Here is an 18,610-nt window from a genome sequence, read left to right on the forward strand (position 1 = left end):
GCTGCCGCCGTCAAAGATGGCCGCCCACATCCGGGCATGCAAGATGGTGGCCCCCACGTCTCACACGGGTCAGGGGCGGGGCATGCTGCCGCCGTCAAAGATGGCCGCCCACATCCGGGCATGCAAGATGGCGGCCCCCATGTCTCACCCGTAGCGCTGCACTCCACTCGTAGTTTAGACTTACAGACCTTGGCGAAATGGCCCCGCTTTCTGCAGCTGGAGCAGGTCGCTTCTCGCGCCCGGCAGCGTTTTCGAGGATGTTTACCAACTCCACAGAAATAACACAGCACAGGCTTCTGAAGGGCCGCAGCCATGGTCGGGTTCGGGGAGCTCGTGGAATCGCGATTGGCAGCGGCGTTGGCAAATTCGCTCGCAGGAACCGGCGGCGGCGGGGTCTGAGGTGTCCACGGAACCGGCGGGGAATCGCGCGGCTGGACAGCATCAGCGCTGTTCAGAGCAGCCTCCAGAGTGTCGGCCGTCTCGATCGCCAAGCGTAAGGTAAGATCGGCTTTTTCCAGCAACCTCTGACACACGTACACTGACCTCAGTCCTGTAAAAAAGGCATTACTGTACTAGTAGCTCCGCATGCTGTTCTGCCGTGAGCGTCTTGCAGTCACAAGCTCGGACGAGTGTCTGTAGTGCTTGGAGAAACTCGGCGCTTGATTCTCCAGGCCGCTGTCACCAGGTAGCTAAACGATGTCTTGCATAGACGGTGTTCACCGGCCGCAGGTACTGTCTTTTGAGGGCGTCCAGTGCCCCTTCGTAGGTCGGCAGGTCTCTGATGAATGAATAAACTTTTGGGGTGACCCTCGAGAGGAGAATTCTGTGCATAACGGCGGGTTCAGTTGCACGAAACTCCTCCAAGTATGATTGGAAGCATGCAAGCCAGAGTTCAAAAGCAACAGCTGCTTCAGGGTCTTGGGGGTCCAAATCCAATCTTTCCGGACGTAAAACGGTTGCCATGTTTTAAAACTTCCAGTCAATAAAAGCCGATATCTCGCCTTACGTCTCAGAGTGAGTTATTGATGGTGCATCAATTTTATTGACAGGTAAATGTAGTTCACCACACCGGCTAAAGAAATTCCTTCTCATCTGTGTTCTAAAGGGATGTCATAGAAACATAGAAAGCAAAAACCTACAGCACACTACAGACTCTTCGGCCCATAATGTTGTGCCAAACATGTCCTTACCTTAGAAATTAACTAGAATTACCCAAGACCTTATCATATTTGCCTCCACCACTGGCAGCCCATTCCATGCACTCACCACTTTCTGCATAAAAAAACTTACCCCTGACATCTCCTCTGGACCTACTCCCCAGCACCTTAAAACTGTATCCTCTCATGTTAGCCATCTCAGCCCTGGGAAAAAGCCTTTGACTATCCACACAATCATTGCCTCTCATCATCTATCAGGTCACCTTTCATCCTCCTCCACTCCAAGGAGAAAAGGCCGAGTTCACTCAATAAGACACGCTCCCCAATCCAGGCAACATCCTTGTAAATCTCCTCTGTACCCTTTCTATGGTTTTCACATCCTTCCTGTAGTGAGGCAACCAGAACTGAGCACAGTACTCCAAGTGGGGTCTGACTAGGATCCTATATAGCTGCAACATTACCTCTTGGCTCCTAAATTCAATTCCACGATTGATAAAGGCCAATACACTGTACGCCTTCTTAACCACAGAGTCAACATGTGCAGCTGCTTTGAGTGTCCTATGGACTCGGACCCCAAGATCCCTCTGATCCTCCACACTGCCAAGAGTCTTACCATTAGTACTATATTCTGCCACCATATTTGACCTACCAAAATGAACCACCTCACACTTATCTGGGTTGAACTCCATCTGCCACTTCTCAGCCCAGTTTTGCACCTTCTTGATGTCCTGCTGTAACCTCTGACAGCCCTCCACACTGTCCTCAACACCCCCAACCTTTGTGTCATCAGCAAATTTAGTGTCATCAGTATCCCTCCACTTCTTCATCCAGATCATTTATAAAATCACAAAGAGTAGGGATCTCAGAACAGATCCCTCAGGCACACCACTTGTCATCTTTTTCATTAACTTACCAACATTGAAGTAAAACTCACTGGTCTATAATTTCCTGGGCTCTCTCTACTCCCTTTCTTGAATAAAGGAACAACATCTGCAACCTTCCAATCCTCTGGAACCTCTTCTGTCCCCATTGATGATACAAAGATCATCGCCAGAGGCTTAGAAATCTCCTCCCTCGCCTCCCACGGTAGCATGGGGTACATCTCAACTGGTCCTCCTATTATGTGGCTGTTCCCCCTAGTCCTAGACTCCCCACTATAGGAAATAAATATTGGAAAAAGTTGAGAGAGAGGAATAAATCTTTCACTTCCATGGTGTTTTTTTTTGCTCTTGTAAGGTGGGTAACCTGGCAGCCATTTTGTTCACAGTGAACTCCCATGGGTAGCAGCATTGAAGCAAGCAGATTATAATCCATTTTAGTGATAAAAGAATGAAGAGAGACTGCTGGGAAGCGGGCCATTCAGCCCATTGAACGTATGCTCTCCATCAACCTCTCTATTGCATTAATCTGGTTTTATATTTCCCACATTCCCATCAAGTTTCCCAGATTTTAGTACTCATCTACTTGCTAGGGACAGTTCACATCAGCCATTCAATCTGCCAGCCCACATATCTTTGGAATGTGGGAGGAAAACATAAAAACCCCACATGGAGAGCACCTGAGGGCAGGATCAAACCTGGATCATGGAGTTGTGACGCAAAGGCTGTATCCAATGCACCACCACACACTACAAGCAGAAGAGAAATAAGATGCTCCATAAACCTTTCAATTTCAAAGCAAATGTTTCAATCAAAGTACACGTATGTTACCATATACTACCCTGAGATTCATTTTTGTGTGGCATTTTCAGGGGAAAAATTAATCCAATAAAATTTATGAAAACCTATACCTAAGTAGACAAAGACTGACAAACAACCAATGTGCAACCTGGAAATAAAAAAATAACACTGAGAACACGAGCATTAGTGGAATATGAGGATTACATTTGAGATCAACAAGTTTGTGTTGACAGATGAAAGCACAAGGCATGGACAATCAGCGCTTCATCCTCCCAGCCCAGCTGTAAGGTCACAACCTGAACCATCGGCAGTCCACATGCTGCTTAACCCATGAGTTCCTCCAGGAGATCATTTGTTTTGCTCCAACCTACAACATCTGCACCCTCCTGTGTCTCCAAAGGACAACTCAGAGCTGATTACTTGAGGTCACTCTCTGACAAGCCTCTGTGACAGCAACAGCCCAGATACAAATCCTTGGAGCTACATGTAGTCCAAGACAACTTGTACACAGATGTTGATAACGTTGGTACAGAAACCTATAGCCAAGCAGTACTTGTATAGTGGGTGGCACAGCAGTTAGCACAGTGTTTCACAGCATCCTGATGGCCAACCTGGATTCAATTCCCTCCACTGTCCTTAAGGAATGTGACTGCTCCGGTTTCCTGCCACATTCCAAATGATAGGGTTTAGGGTTCGTAATCTGTGTTGGCAGAGAAGTATTGCGACATTTATAGGCTGCTCCCCCTCCCCCTCCCCCTCCCCAGCACATCCTCGCACTTTGCTGGTCACTGGCACAAAAGATGCATTTCACTGTATTGATGTTTCAATGTATATATGACAAATAAAGCTGGTCTTGGGTGTCTGTGCTGTGCTGGAGGGGGGCATTTATGAGCTTCCTTCCTGTTGCAAGTTGGGAATTGTGATAACAGGTGGTGGAAGTAGGTGCTATTTGGATCTAAAGTTGTTAACAGGTTTGATGTTACAATTTGGATATTAAGTACAATGGATATCTTATAAAGTAACCAAACCAGCTTCCACAAAACTAGTTAACAGTCGAAATGAAGGATCCCAAGTTGCTTGGATGCTGTCCAAGTTGTATGCCATCTTGGACAATGTCTCCCATCCACTCCATAATGTACTGGTTAGGCACAGGAGTACATTCAGCCAGAGACTCATTCCACCAAGATGTAACACTGAGCGTCATAAGAAGCCATTCCTGCCTGTGGCCATCAAACTTTACAACTCCTCCCTCAGAGTGTCAGACACCCTGAACCAATAGGCTGGTCCTGGACTAATTTCCACTTGGCATTATTTACTTATTATTATTTAATTATTTATGGTTTTATATTGCTATATTTCTACACTATTCTTGTTTGGTGTGACTGTAATGAAACCCAATTTCCCTCGGGATCAAAAAAGTATGGTTGTCTGTCTGTCTGCCAACCTGAAAGGTTACCTGTTCATTTCCTTCACGGATGCTGATTGACCTACTGAGTTCTTCCTGTGGTTTATTTTTTAACCTGAATTCCAGTGTTATGAGATGCATGCAACTGCACCAGCTTCCGGGGTTTAGATACTCTAACTCTCCAGAGTATGGGCTCAGGATCATCCTGCTAATTGGCAATCACGATATGGCACCAAGAATTCAGTATTTCCAAGAGCGTCAGTGCTCAATCATAAGCTCAACTAGAGATATCATCTAGCATTTAAATTTCTGCTCAGCTTAATTCTCATTGCAATTTCATACTGTGTCTCAGTCCTTGCCTCTAATACCCCAGCATTTGGTCCTAACTGTCCTTCATCAAGGTCTCTCGTCACATCCAGCACCCGCAGTCTCTCTTCTGTCCCGGACCAGTATATAAGGACGTCCCTTAGAACAGAGATTAGGAGGAATTTCTTTTACCACCAGGTTGTGAATCTGTGGAATTCATTGCCACAGATGGCTATGGAGGTCAAGTCATTGGGTATATTTAAAACGGATGTTGGTAAATTATGGTTCAAAGGTTACAGGGAGAAGGCAGGAGAATGGGGTTGCCAGTGATAATAAGTCAGCCGTGAAGGAATGGCAGAGGAGACTCAATGGGTCGAATGGCCTAATTCTGCTCCTATGTCTTATGGTCTTCACTTTGTTTAGTGAATGTACTGAGCACAAAAATGAGTAATTGTTAATTAGGCACCATCTATAGAGGGGAATAAACAGTTGCCATTTTGGTCCAAGACTCTTACTGAAGATAAAGGGCCTTAGTCCAAAATGTTAACCATTTATTCCCCTTCATAGGTGCTGCCTAATCTGTGAGTTCCTCCAACATTTTGCATTGTTGCTGAAAATTTCCATTATCTGCAGAATCACATGTTAATCAGTGATTGCTGGCTGTTCAGACATAATATGCTCTGATCCATGGTAGTCAGCTGGAAGCTGCTTTGATTTGTCTCATGGTGATATTTTGAACTGTTTGCTTTGGAGTGAATGAGCTATTCTCTGCAAGTTGTTGAAGGGCTGTTTTGTCATTTACACCAGTGGATTCAACCCCTCCCCATTCCAATTCTGGTTGTTTACTACTTCATACCAGCTTTTCTTGACTTTGAATAATTGCCATCATTTGTAAAGCGAATGGAGCGGTGCCAGCTCTTAATTCTGATGGATTGTGCAATAGTCATATCCAAACTCTGGCCTGCCAAACTGTTTTTCTTTACAGATGCTAACTATTAGATTTTGTTGAAGGCTGCATCATCAGTAGATTAAATGTGATCTTTTACTGCAGTGATAACTCCTTCCAGCCTATAATACCATTAGATGAAAGAGCAGAATTAGGCCATTTGGCTCATCGAGTCTGCTCCACCATCCTTTGTGTCTGTTTTATTATTATTCCTTTCAGCCCTCACAGCTCAAACGCCATCGATAAATTCGTTGTTGATACAACTATTGTTATAGACTCTCAGAAGGTGATGAGGGGTGTACAAAAGTGAGTTGGGTGGTATCACAACAATCTTGTATTCAACATCAGTAAGACTGATTATGGACTTCAGGACGGGGAAATCGGAAGAAGACACAGCAGTTCTCATTGAGTAGAAAGGGTTAGCAGCTTCAAGATCCTGGGTGCCAACATCCCTGAGGATCTATCCTTGACCAAATTGTTGATTCAATTACAAACATAGCACCCTAACAGAATGTACTAAGGAACCGGAGCTGCAGCTCGATGACCTTCGACTCATATGGGAGAATGAGGAGGTGATAGACAAGAGCTACAGGGATGCTGTCATGTGTCAATGATTTGAATGATGGAATTGGTGGCTTTTTTTCAAAGTTTACAGATAATATGCAGATAGGTGGAGGGTCAAGTAGTTTTGAGGAAGTAGAGAGGCTAAAAAAAGGACTTAGACAAATTAGGAGATTGGGCGAAGAAACAACAGATAGAATACAGTGTCAGGAAGTGTATGGCCATGTACTTCAGTTGAGAAAATGAAAGGGTTGACTATTTGCTAAATGTAGAGAAAATACAAAAATCTGAAGTGCTGAGGGATTTGGATGAGATTCCCTAAAGGTTAATTTGCAGGTTGAGTTTGTGGTGAAGAAGACAAATGTGATGGTAGCATTCAATTCAAGATGACCAGAATATAAAAACAAGGATGTTATGTTGAGACTTTGTAAAGCAATGGTGAGACCTCACTGAAAGTATTGTGAGAAATTTTGTGCCCCTTATCTTAGAAAGGATGTGCTGAAACTGGAAAGGGTTCAAAGGAGATTCCTGAAAATGATTCCAGGTTTGAATGACTTGCCATATGTAGAGATTTTGATGTCTCTGGGCCTGTATTCACTGAAATTCAGAAGAATAAGGGGTGACCTCATTGAAACCTGTCAGCTGGTAAAAGGCCTTGATAGAGTGAATGTTTTCCGTGGTGAGAAAGTCTAAAACCAGAATATACAGCTTCAGAATAAAAGGGCGTCCTTTTAGAGTGGAGATGAGAAGTAATCTTTTTAGCCAGGGTCTAGTGAATCTGTGGGATTTTTTGCCACAGGCAGTTGTGGAGGCCAAGTTTGTATGTATATTTAAGGCCGAGGTTGATAGATTCTTGATTGGACAGGACATGAAGGGATAAGTGGAGAAGGTAAGAGATTGGGGCTAAGAGGAAAATGGATCAGCCATGATGGAATGGCAGAGCTGACTCGAAGAGCCAAATGGACTAATTCTGCTCCTATATCTTATGGTCTTATTGTCTAATTTTTTATTTATTGTTTTTTGTATTAGCAAAGTTTGTCTTCTTCTGCACATTGTTTTTCAGTCTTTGTGAATAGTTTTTCTTTGATTCTGTAGTGTTTCTTTGTTCTACTGTGAATGCCTACATAGTATATGGTGACATATGGCTACTTCGATAATAAATTTACTTTGAACTTTGAAAAAATCATGCGCATTGTGACTTTCAAGCTACAGTTTCAGAGGGTTTTGTTATTGAGGTTTTTAAGCGAGGGAGGTTGAGAAAGTGGGGTGTGGACCAATTGTGGTCAAATTGTATGACCGAACACATTTAGGGGCTGAATGGCCTCAAACATGCTGATAAGCTTCCAGGGCTCCCAGCACGTTGCTCCAAGTTATCGTTCCAAGACTGACTGCTCTGTGTTGCTTCCTGTAGCCATGTGGTTCTCTCTCCCTGACATTCCTCTCTGCTACGTAGGTGACTGTTGGTTCCTGGCGGCCATGTCCTCACTGACGCTCAATGCTGATCTTTTCACCTACGTGGTTCCCAGCGACCAAGGTTTCCAGGATCACTACGCCGGTGTCTTCCGCTTTCGGGTACGTTGTAGGGTTGAACGTGGCAATGCAACAGACAGCAGGGGAGCTCTCTGTCTGCATGTGTGTGACTGTGTGTCCCTTTCTACATTACTATGTACACTAATGTGTGTGTGCATATGGATGTATAAGTGTGTGAGTGTACAACTGTATGTGTATGTGTGAGTCTGTGTATGTGATTGCATGGGGATGTACAGCCTGTGTGAACAGTATGTATGTTCTATGCTCGCAGATGTAAGAGTACACTCATGCTTGCTTGTGCAGTAGTGTGCGTTCAGATGCCCGTGAGCTGATTCTGTTCACATGTGAGTATAGCTGCTTTTAGTTGTGTGTATTTGCATGTTCTTGTGCAGCTTTGATCATGAGTGTTGTGTGTGTACAATGTTTGTGTATGTTCATGTACAGACTGTACCTGTGCTTGGCCATTTCCACTTCAGAAACACTGAAGTCTCAGTACTCTATTGCTGGATCAGAAGGTGATAATCTCTGGGGATCCACATCTGGAGATTAAATCAGGTCATAACTTATAGAGGGCTAGGGTGATTCACATCAAGAACACTTCCTGGAGTAAGGATGTTATGGTACCTGAGCAGACTGAGGAATAATGGGAAGGTGGTTGGGGAGGGGGTGAAGAAACAATTGTGGGGTTTGTCGGACAGAGCAGTGACACTACTGTCTGCAGGGGTAGTCAGTTCTGTTGGCTAAAGTGTTACGTATTCAGGCAACAATAAATATATGAGTTCGGCAAGGGTTTTTTATAACAAACAACACGTTTATTAAACACAGAAAACAAACCCCCCAAAAGTAAACAAACACTAACGTAACCGGAAACAGCTGCTGAGCGGCAGCCCAAACAGTTCTTAAAGCAATATTGCAAAAACAGTTCTTAAAGCGATACTGCAAAAACAGTTCTTTAAAGTGGTATTGCTAAAAGTTTGATATGCTCACAGTTCATTTAAAAGGAGAGACTTTATAATACGATTTAAATTCCCTTTCACGTCACTTGCTTCGATCCCCAACGTCGAACTTCCCACAAAGAATTCACGAAACAGAACGGCTTAAAGGCACTGACCTTTCCTTCTCCACTACCTTCAATCCTTTCTAGTTAAACCTAGGGATTAACACGAAGATAGTCAACGAAATCCTTCCAAATAAGGATCAAACAAAGGTCGCCCCAGTTTCACCGTAGAAAGCGATTCTCCTCGATCTTTAACTTCCGAACTTCCAATCTTCACTCTCCACTAATTTTCTCGAACTAGCAGAATCATAAAGAACCTACTGGCAATGACCTTTTAAACTTTAGGCATTAAATAAAACTTCATCTTTCAACTAAACTGCGTCATCACTTAAAACACACAGTGGCATGAAGTCAACTTGGCAAATCCAGCCACGAACTGCCCCTCCTCACAGGGTGGGGTCTACCTTTTATAACCTGTAAAAAAAAAACCCGTCACATAATCTCTACTGGCGGGAAAATGACGTCACCACCATCACAAGACCATCACCTCAAGTCCAGTACAGCTTCAACCCCAGTCACATGACAGGGACACCACTGTCATGTGTCACAAGTACGTAACAAAAGTCAATTGAATCAGCACTGGGGGGGGGAGGGGGGTGCAGTGAAGAATATCATTGGGCAATTGGGAAAGTCTGTTGGGATTTCACTATCAACATGATGGGCTGAATGGCCTCACTTGTAATTCTGTGATGAGTGCTGAGGCTAAGCAAGCCCACTGGGAAGAACACGCTTCAGGACTTTGTTTAATGCCTTTCTCCTCCTGTCCTTCCAGTTCTGGCAGTATGGGAGTTGGGTGCAGGTAGTTGTCGATGATCGTCTCCCGACACTGAATGGAAACTTGGTCTTCACCTGCTCCTCCTCTGGGAATGAGCTCTGGAGTGCTCTGCTGGAGAAAGCCTATGCCAAGTAAGCACCAAATACCAACTTTGCAGGAAATCATTAGGGGTTTAGGCATTTACATTTCAAACCTCTCCTGTTCAAACAATTGAAAGCTTTTTCAAATATGTAAAAAATAGAAGAGAGATAAGAGTGGATATAGAAAACATTTAGAAAATGAGGCTGGAGAAATAATAACAGGGGACAAGAAGATGGAAGATGAACTAAGTATTTTGCATCAGTCTTCACTGTGGAAGATACTAGCAGTGTGCTAGATGTTGAAGAGTGTGAGGGAAGAGAAGTGAGTGCAGTTAGTATTACAAGGTTGAAGGTGCTCAAAAAGCTGAAAGACCTAGGGTACATAAGTCACCTAGACAACATGAACTGCATCCTAGGGTTCTGAACGAGGTAGCAGTAGAGACTGTGGAGGCATTAGCAATGATCTTTCAAAAATCATGGTGCAAATATCACTCCAGTCTTTAAGAAAGGAGGAAAGCAGAAGAAAGTAAATTACAGTTAGCATGACCTCAGTAGCTGGGAAGACGTTGAAGTCAATTGTTAAGGATGAGGTGATGGATTATGGTACTTGGTGACACAGGACAAGATAGAACAAAGTCGACATGGTTTCCTTCAGGAAAGTCCTGTCTAACGAACCTGTTGGAATTCTTTGAGGAGATTACATGTAGGATAGATAAAGGAGAAGTAGTGGATGTTGTATATTTGGACTTTCAGAAGGCCTTGGACAAGTTGCCACACATGAGACTGCTTACCAAGTTAAGAGCCCATGGTACATTGTTGGCATGGTTAGAGCATTAGCTGATTGGTAGGAGGCAGCAAGTGGGAATAAAAAGATCCTGTTCTGGTTGGCTGCCAGTGATTAGTGGTGTTCCACAGTGGTCGATGTTGGAACTGCTTCTTTTTAGGCTGTATGTAAATGATTTAGATGATGGAATAGGTGGCTTTTTTTGCCAAGTTTGCAGATGATATGAAGATTGGTGGAGGGGCAGATAGTGATGAGAAAACTGGTAGGATGCAGAAGGACTTAGACAGATTAGAGGAATGGGCAAGAGAGTGGAAAATAAAATACAATGTTGAAAAATGCAAGGTCATGCACTTTGGTAGTAGTGTGCAGACTATTTTCTAAACAGGGAGAAAATCCAAAATTCTCAGATGAAAAGGATCTTGGGTGTCCTAGTGCAGAGTACCCTTAAGGTTTACTTGCAGGTAAAGTTGGTGGTGAGGAAGGCAAATGCAATGTTAGCATTTGTTTCAAGAGGTCTAGAATACAAGAGCAAGGTTGTGATGCTGAGGCTTTATAAGGCACTGGTGAGGACTCACCTTGAGTATTATGAACAGTTTTGGTCTCCTCATGTTAGAAAAGATGTGCTGGCATTGGAGAGAGTTCAGAGGAGGTTCGCAAGGATGATTCCAGGAATGAAAGCATTTGTCAATGGAACAAGGTTAGGAAATTCACTACGTAATTCATAATTAATCAAAGCTCGCACTCTATTGTCTCTGCACAAACAACAAAACTACGTTGACCCCAGGCCAACAGCTTAGAACATGAATTCTACTATTCCCACTGTACCAGTACTAACTCAGCCCACTTTTCCCATTGATAACATCAGAATAGGGGATCTCCATTGGCCAGAGGATCGATCCGTTCTTTGCCCAGCCCGTGCTGCAAGGGTCTTCCTTGCAATGGTGGGTCTCTTGAGAGAGTTATCACTGATAGCACATACAAAATGTCCACTTGTATACTTGTTCCTTACCACTTCAAGTATTGCATTCCAGTGTCATTGGCTGTAGGTCATCTTATTGACCTCTAACACCTTTTTATTGGCTCTGCTCCAGGCCAGCATCCATTTATTGCCCTTTTCCCAGCAAGTGACAGTCAGTAATTTATGGCTGTTTGTTCTCTTCAGTAACCAGGTCAAATCACTCCAGGCAGGCACCAACCCCAACATTCACAAACCTGCATGTTATGTTATATCAAAGGCACCTCACAAGTAACATTTGGAAGTTATCTCCAGTCCTGCAGATTACCTGAAACATCATTGTGTCTACTTTAAAACACAGAAAGCAAAGCAACTCCATCTGACAAAATGGAGGATGCAAAACATTTCCACAAAATGGCAGCCTCCACCTCCAAGCATATGGCAGGATCAAAGGCAATTGATCTGTCTGGTCCAACTGCCCTTGACCCATTCAAGTTCAACATTTTAAATCTGCCCTGGCCAACAAAAGGTTTATCATCTGAGGAATGTTTGATAGCTTTGTGTCTGTACTCACTGGAATTTAGAAGGAGGAGTGGAACCTTTGAAACCTTTTTGAATGTTGAAAGGCTTAGACAGGATAGATGTGGAAAGGGTGTTTCCCATGGTGGGAGAGTCTAGGACAAGAGGGCACAGCCTCAGGATAGAGGGGCATCTATTTAAAACAGATGTGGAGAAATTTCTTTAGCCAGAGAGTGGTGTAGTTGTGGAATTTATTACTACAGGCGGCTGTAGAGGCCGGTTCGTTGGGTGTATTTAAGGCAGAGCTTGATAGGTTCTTGATTGGACACAGCATCAGTTACAGGGAGAAGGCTGGGGAGTGGGGCTGAGGAGGGGTCAAAAGGAACAGCCATGATTGAATGGCAAAACAGACTCAATGGGCCAAATGGCCTAATGTTTTATGGGCTTATCGTCTTTTCTGCTGTAGCGATCCACTGCTGGCTTTCTTCCTCAGATAATGGACCTGAGTGAAACCACCTTCCAATGTCTGGATTGATTGCTGATCAATCCTCTGATTTCCATTTTTATTTCAGATTGCCAACATTTGCATCTTTTTGGGGGTGGAAGGATGGCCACAAGATCCGAGCAGGAAATGGGGGTGGGAGGGTCAGGTGGGGGTGAGGTGAGGGTCACAGATTCTGAATGAGCAGACCTTCTTTGTGCAGAGAGAGTGGTAGAACTATATAGAGAGGCATAGCACTGTAATATGAGGCTATGTCCCAACTCTGACTGGTACATTCAGAAGTTCATCTTCTGTGGGAGCTGAGTTGGGATTGGGATGGGAGTGAAGAGAGATGCAGTACAATCAATGAGATGCAGCTACAAATAGATTTCCACATAAACAGACAGTCGTTATTGTTACGAACCCCGTAACTGGGTCACTTACCAGCCAAGATGGAGAGGTCCGTTGAAGTCTGATGGTACTATTTTTAACAGTATTTATTGATAAAGATACACAAAAATAATATCAATGCAAACATACAGATAATATACGTTGTCAATACTAAATCTAAAAGCGCGGGTATAATAATAATCAATAAGAAATAGCTCTATCATTGTCTAGGGGATAATGTATTGTCTGATGGAAATATAAAAGTCACTGTTAGTCCATTCAAGCTGCAGTGTTTTGGTTTGAGAGAAAGACGGGTTAAAATTTGCCCAGTCCTTTTATGATAACAATCCTTCGAGAGTCGTTGGGAGTCGGTTACCCCGTTGTTAGCTAAAAGCCATTTTTCCATGGTAAAGGACACCGGTTCCGGGGCAAATGGAACCGAACACACATGGCCTCCCCACTGGCTTCCACTATTACGGGATCGCTAGCATTTCTTCTGGTGCGTTTGAGGGGCTGTTCCCATAGACCCTCTTTTATCCTGACTCACAGGGTCTCAGATGTCAATCAGGTTGGGGGTGATGCAATCCCTCCCCCAACCAGCCCACTTTCCTTGAGGGCTTCCACGTAGCACAGTATTGTAATACACAAGTCCATCTCCAAGAGACAATGGCCGTTTCCCGTAGCTTTATGTCGCTGGGGGGGGGGGGTCAAGACATTCCGCACGTCTCTCTCATTTCCTGGGTCTCCTGACCCAAATCAATAGTGATCTTGCGATTCTCACAAAGGAGGGGGCTACCCCACACCCTTTGGCCCCTCAGAGCTGTGGTACATTCATAACATTATGCAGCCTCAAACTACAGCAAATCACGAGAAGCCAGCTGCTGCCTGCACAATCTCGGGACAACGGGATGCACCGGTTTTTGCCTGCTGCTGGGAACAATAGCTGAAAATAAATTTCTTCCATGAGAGAGCACAGAGTACAGAGCAAGCAACAGATTTCAAGTTATCAGATTTCATTCACTGGAAGGACAATTGTAATTTTCAATGGAGAAGTTGGCTCAGGCACCATCCATGGAGTGAAAAGAACAATTGATGTTTTGATCTGGACTGGAGAAAGAGGGTTGATAGCTGGTAAAAGAAGTGAAGGGAAGGGATGGGTCAGGAGCTGGCTGGTGATGGGTGGATCTAGCTGAGAAGAGGGAGGAATGGAGAGTGAAAATAGCCATTCAGCTGGGAGGTGGAGGTGAAAGAGGACCGGTGGATGGAATCTGATAGGAGGGGAACGTTAAGCCAAGTGAGGGAGGTGGGGGTGGTGATAGATGGCAACAGTGGGAGAAGGACAGTGGTTGGAGTCATGATGATGAGCAGATGATGTGGGTGCATGAGATGAAAGACATAGGCTTGTGATGGCAGGGGTCAGAGTAGGAGGAACTGGAGTCTGTCTTGCTTGATTTCCAGAACCTGCAGATTTTCTCTTGTTTGTGGTAGGAACTGGGTAGGTCAGGAAGAGGGGTAGTTGGGTGCCTGAAATGGAAGAATTTTCTATGCTGCTTCCTCACCCTTTTTTATTTTCTCGCTCTCTCTCTCTCTCTCTCTTTCCCTGTCTCTCTCTCTCTCTCTTCCTCCCACCTTCTGAACTAACCAGTTTTTCTGGCTATCTCCCATATTCCAGTCGAGCTGGAGAGTCGTCACTCGAAAAGCCAACTGTTCCTTTTCTTCCAGAGATGTTGGCTAACCCACTGAGTTCCTCCAGATTTAACATTGCACATTCCCTTCATTGCAATACTCCCTCATATAACCCTCACCCCTCACTGTAACACCACGAAACATAAACCTCACCCCAAACTGTAATACCCTCTTGTATTATATCACTTTCACTGTAAGATCTATCACATAACCTTCGCCCCTCACTCTAATACTCCCTCAAATAATCCTCGTCCCTCACTGTAACACTTCTTCACATAACCCTTATCCCTCACTGAAATACTCCCTCACATAACCCTCATCCCTCACTGTAAATATCAAATAGTCTTCGCCCCTCTAATACTCACTCAAATAACCCTCGTCCCTCACTGTAAAACTCTATCAAATAACCTTTGCCCCTCACTCTAATACTCCCTCAAATAACCCTCATCCCTCATTGTAACCCCCCCCCCCCGTCACATAACCCCCATCCCTCACTGTGACACTTCTTCACATAATCGGGGATCTGTTCCGGGACCCTTACTCTTCGTGATTTTTAAAAATGACCTGGATGAGGAAGTGGAGGGATGGGTTAGTAAGTTTGCTGATGACACAAAGGTTGGAGGTGTTGTGGATAGTGTGGAGGGCTGTCAGAGGTTACAGTGAGACATTTATGGGATGCAAAACTGGGCTGAGAAGGGGCAGATGGAGTTCAACCCAGTTAAGTGTGAAGTGGTTCATTTTGGTAGGTGAAATATAATGGCAGAGTATAGTATTAATGGTAAGACTCTTGGTAGTGTGGAGGATCAAAGGAATCTTGGGGTCTGAGTCCATAGGACACTCAAAGCAGCTGTGCAGGTTGACTCTGTGGTTAAGAAGATGTATGGTGTATTGGCTTTTATCAATCGTGGAATTGAATTTAGGAGTCGAGAGGTAATGTTGCAACTATATAGGACCCTGGTCAGACCCACTTGGAGTACTGTGCTCAGTTCTGGTCGCCTCACTACAAGAAGGATATGGAAACCATAGAAAGGGTGCAGAGGAGATTTACAAGGATGTTGCCTGGATTGGGGAGCATTCCTTATTAGAATAGGTTGAGTGAACTCGGCCTTTTCTCCTTGAAGTGACGGAGGATGAGAGTTGACCTAATAGAGGTGTATAAGATGATGAGGCATTGATCATGTGGAAAGTCAGAGGCTTTTTCCCAGGGCTGAAATGGTTGCCACAAGTTGACACAGGTTTAAGGTGCTCAGGAGTAGGTACAGAGGTGATGTCAGGGGTAAGTATTTTACTCAGAGAGTGGTGAGTGCGTGGAATGGGCTGCTGGCAACAGTGCTGAAGACGGATACGATAGGGTCTTTTAAAAGGCTTTTAGATAGTTACATGGAGCTTAGTAAAATAGAGGGCTATAGATAAGCCTAGTAATTTCTGAGGTAGGGATGTGTTCGGCACAACTTTGTGGGTCCAAGGGCCTGTATTGTGCTGTAGGTTTTCTCTGTTTCTATGTTTTTAACCCTTGTCCCTCAATGAAATACTCCCTAACATAACCGTCGTCCCTCACTATAACACTCCGTCACATAACACTCGTCCCTCACTGTAAAACTCTATCACATAACCTTGACCCCTCACTCTAATACTCTCTTAAATAACCCTCATCCCTCACTGTAACTCTGTCACATAACCCTCATCCCTTACTGTAACACTCCCTCACATAAACCTCGTCCCTCACTGTAACACTCCATCACATACCCTCATCCCTCACTGTAACACTCCCTCACATAAACCTCGTCCCTCACTGTAACACTCCCTCAAGTAAGCCTCATCCTTTATTGTAACACTCCATCACATACCCTCATCCCTCACTGTAACACTCCCTCACATAAACCTCGTCCCTCACTGTAACACTCCCTCAAGTAAGCCTCATCCCTCATTGTAACACTCATTCACATAACCCTCATCCCTCAATGTAACAGTCCATTCCATAACCCCTGTCCCTCATTGTAACACTCCCTCACATAACCTTCATCCCTCATTGTAATGCTCCATCACGTAACCCATATCCCTCACTAGCACTCCATCACCTAACCCTCATTCCTCATTGTAGCATTCCCTCAATTACCCTCACCTTTCAAAAACCCTTATCCCTCAATGTAATACTCCCTCAGTAACCCTCTCTCTTCAATGTAACATTCCCTCAATAACCCTCACACCTCAATTTAACATTCCCTCTATAACTTTCACCCCTCACTGTAACACTCCCTTGATAAGCATCACCCCTCAATGTAACATTTCCTCAATAACCCTCCCCCTCAGTGTAACACTCCCTCAATAACCCTCACTCCTCAATGTAACACTCCCTCAATAACTCTCACTCCTCAAGGTAGCATTCCCTCAATAATCCTCACCCCTCAATTAACATTCCCTCTATAACCTTCACCCCTCACTGTAACATTCCCTTGATAAGCATCACCCCTCGCTGTAATACTCCCTCAATAACCATCACCCCCAATGTAACACTCCCTCAAACACACTTGCCCCTTACTGTAACATTCCCTCAATAACCCTCACCCTGCAATGTAACACTCCCTCAATAACTCTTGTCCCTCAGTGTAACACTCCCTCATATAACCCTAATCCATTCTGTAGTACTCTGACACCGATCCCACCGCCACGAGCTTGGTGTTGAGAATAGCTGGATATGTTAAGTGAGTGTTGTGTTCCTCATCTTGTTTCCACAGACTGAATGGTTCCTACTCCAGTTTGCGAGGTGGGCTGGGCTCTGAGGCAATGGAGGACTTTACTGGTGGCATTGCTGTGACCATTGAGATGCATTCCACCAATCCCGGGGAGCTGTGGCACCTCTTGAAGCGCGCCCTCCATAAGCAGACCATGATCTCCTGCTCCATCAAGGTATAGCCAACAGGAAGCCTTTTCTCTGCATCTTCTTTCCGATAACCTAGAATTCCAGGCCTCCTCCATTCCACCGGACGCGCGATGCGCATCATTCGGAATACCTCGCTCTTGAGTGTTCTAACTATTTCTATTTATGTTTTATTTAGAGACATTGCATAGAATTAGCCCTTCTGTGTCATTGAGCTATGTTGCCAGAAACCCACTAACCTAATCCCAGGACATTCACACTGACCAATAAACCTACTAACATTTTTACATTGTGGGAGGAAACTCATGCATACCATGCGAGAGACCTTACAGACAGTGTTGTAATTGAACTCCGAATTCCAATCACCCATGCTAACAGCTGTGCTTCTGCCTGAGCACTGTTGCTGTTTTGTTGGGGAGGTCTATCAGAGTGAGGTGAATCGTGGAGAACAACCAAGCCAATGGGTAGCCGGAGTTATGGAGATGAGGTTGTGGTGGCAGAAGGAATGAGATTGAAAGTGGGCTGAGGGTTCAGGGTGTAGAGTTAAAGTGGGGGGAGAGAGACAGAACAGGGGTCTCAGAGGAGATGATGATGAGGTGGATGGGTTCGGAGTTCAGGGGAGAGAGAGAGGGTGGTATTGGTGGTTCAGAGTACAGGGAGTACCACTGTCGTAGAGTCAGAGACCGTGATGGAATGAAACAGCCCATCTACTCCATGCTGTTACTCTGCTAGTCCCATGGACCTAACCTGCACCTGGACCATAACCACTCCATCCATTTACTTATCCAAACTTCTTTAAAAAGTTGCAGTTAAACCCACAAATACCACTTCCGCTGGTAGCTGGTTCCACACTCACTCCGAGTGAAGAAGCTTCTCTTCAGGCTCCCCTCAAATATTTCAACTTTGATCTATGAGCTAGTCTTATCCAACCTCAGTGGCAAAAGCCTAATTGCATTGACCCTATTTACCCTAATTGCATTAGTTATACCTTTATCAACTCTCTCTGTATTCTCCTACACTCCAGGGGAGGAAGTCCCAACCTATTCAACCTTTCCTTATCCGACTTATCCCCATTGTAAACAAAATAAAAACTTAATTTATTGCTCTGAGTGTCCATGTACTCTGACTGCTGTATGACCCACATGAGATCCGAATACTGCCTGCTCCCTCTGCCAGGACACCTGGCATGGAGTTGTAACCATTTAGCTAGGACAGAATCCTTGACAGCCCACTGCCAGGACCAGTGAGTGGCCACTTTGACCAGGCCTTGAGGCAGACCAACAAGAAGGTCTCCTTGACTCCACCTCCACACCCAGTGCCTGAAGATCAGGAGCGTGGTGCTGAAGTTAAGCCAGAACTTGAGGAGCTGCTCACTCAGATGTTCAGGCAGTGGTTGCAAACTGCTCTTCATTCCAATTACA

General features: G+C 44.6%; 1 protein-coding gene across 1 annotated transcript in view; it reads left to right on the forward strand.

Annotated features, from left to right (window-relative positions):
- The window catches only part of LOC132381762 (calpain-8-like), a 284,308-nt gene that overhangs the window by 200,321 nt on the left and 65,377 nt on the right, over nucleotides 1-18,610 (forward strand). The window contains exons 3-5 of the mRNA XM_059951334.1: nucleotides 7,508-7,626; nucleotides 9,414-9,547; nucleotides 17,047-17,218. Of these exons, the coding sequence (XP_059807317.1) occupies nucleotides 7,508-7,626; nucleotides 9,414-9,547; nucleotides 17,047-17,218 (425 nt within the window). The remainder of the gene's footprint in view (nucleotides 1-7,507; nucleotides 7,627-9,413; nucleotides 9,548-17,046; nucleotides 17,219-18,610) is intronic.

This window comes from Hypanus sabinus, chromosome 26 (genome assembly GCF_030144855.1).
Source record: "Hypanus sabinus isolate sHypSab1 chromosome 26, sHypSab1.hap1, whole genome shotgun sequence".
Lineage (NCBI taxonomy): Eukaryota > Metazoa > Chordata > Chondrichthyes > Myliobatiformes > Dasyatidae > Hypanus > Hypanus sabinus.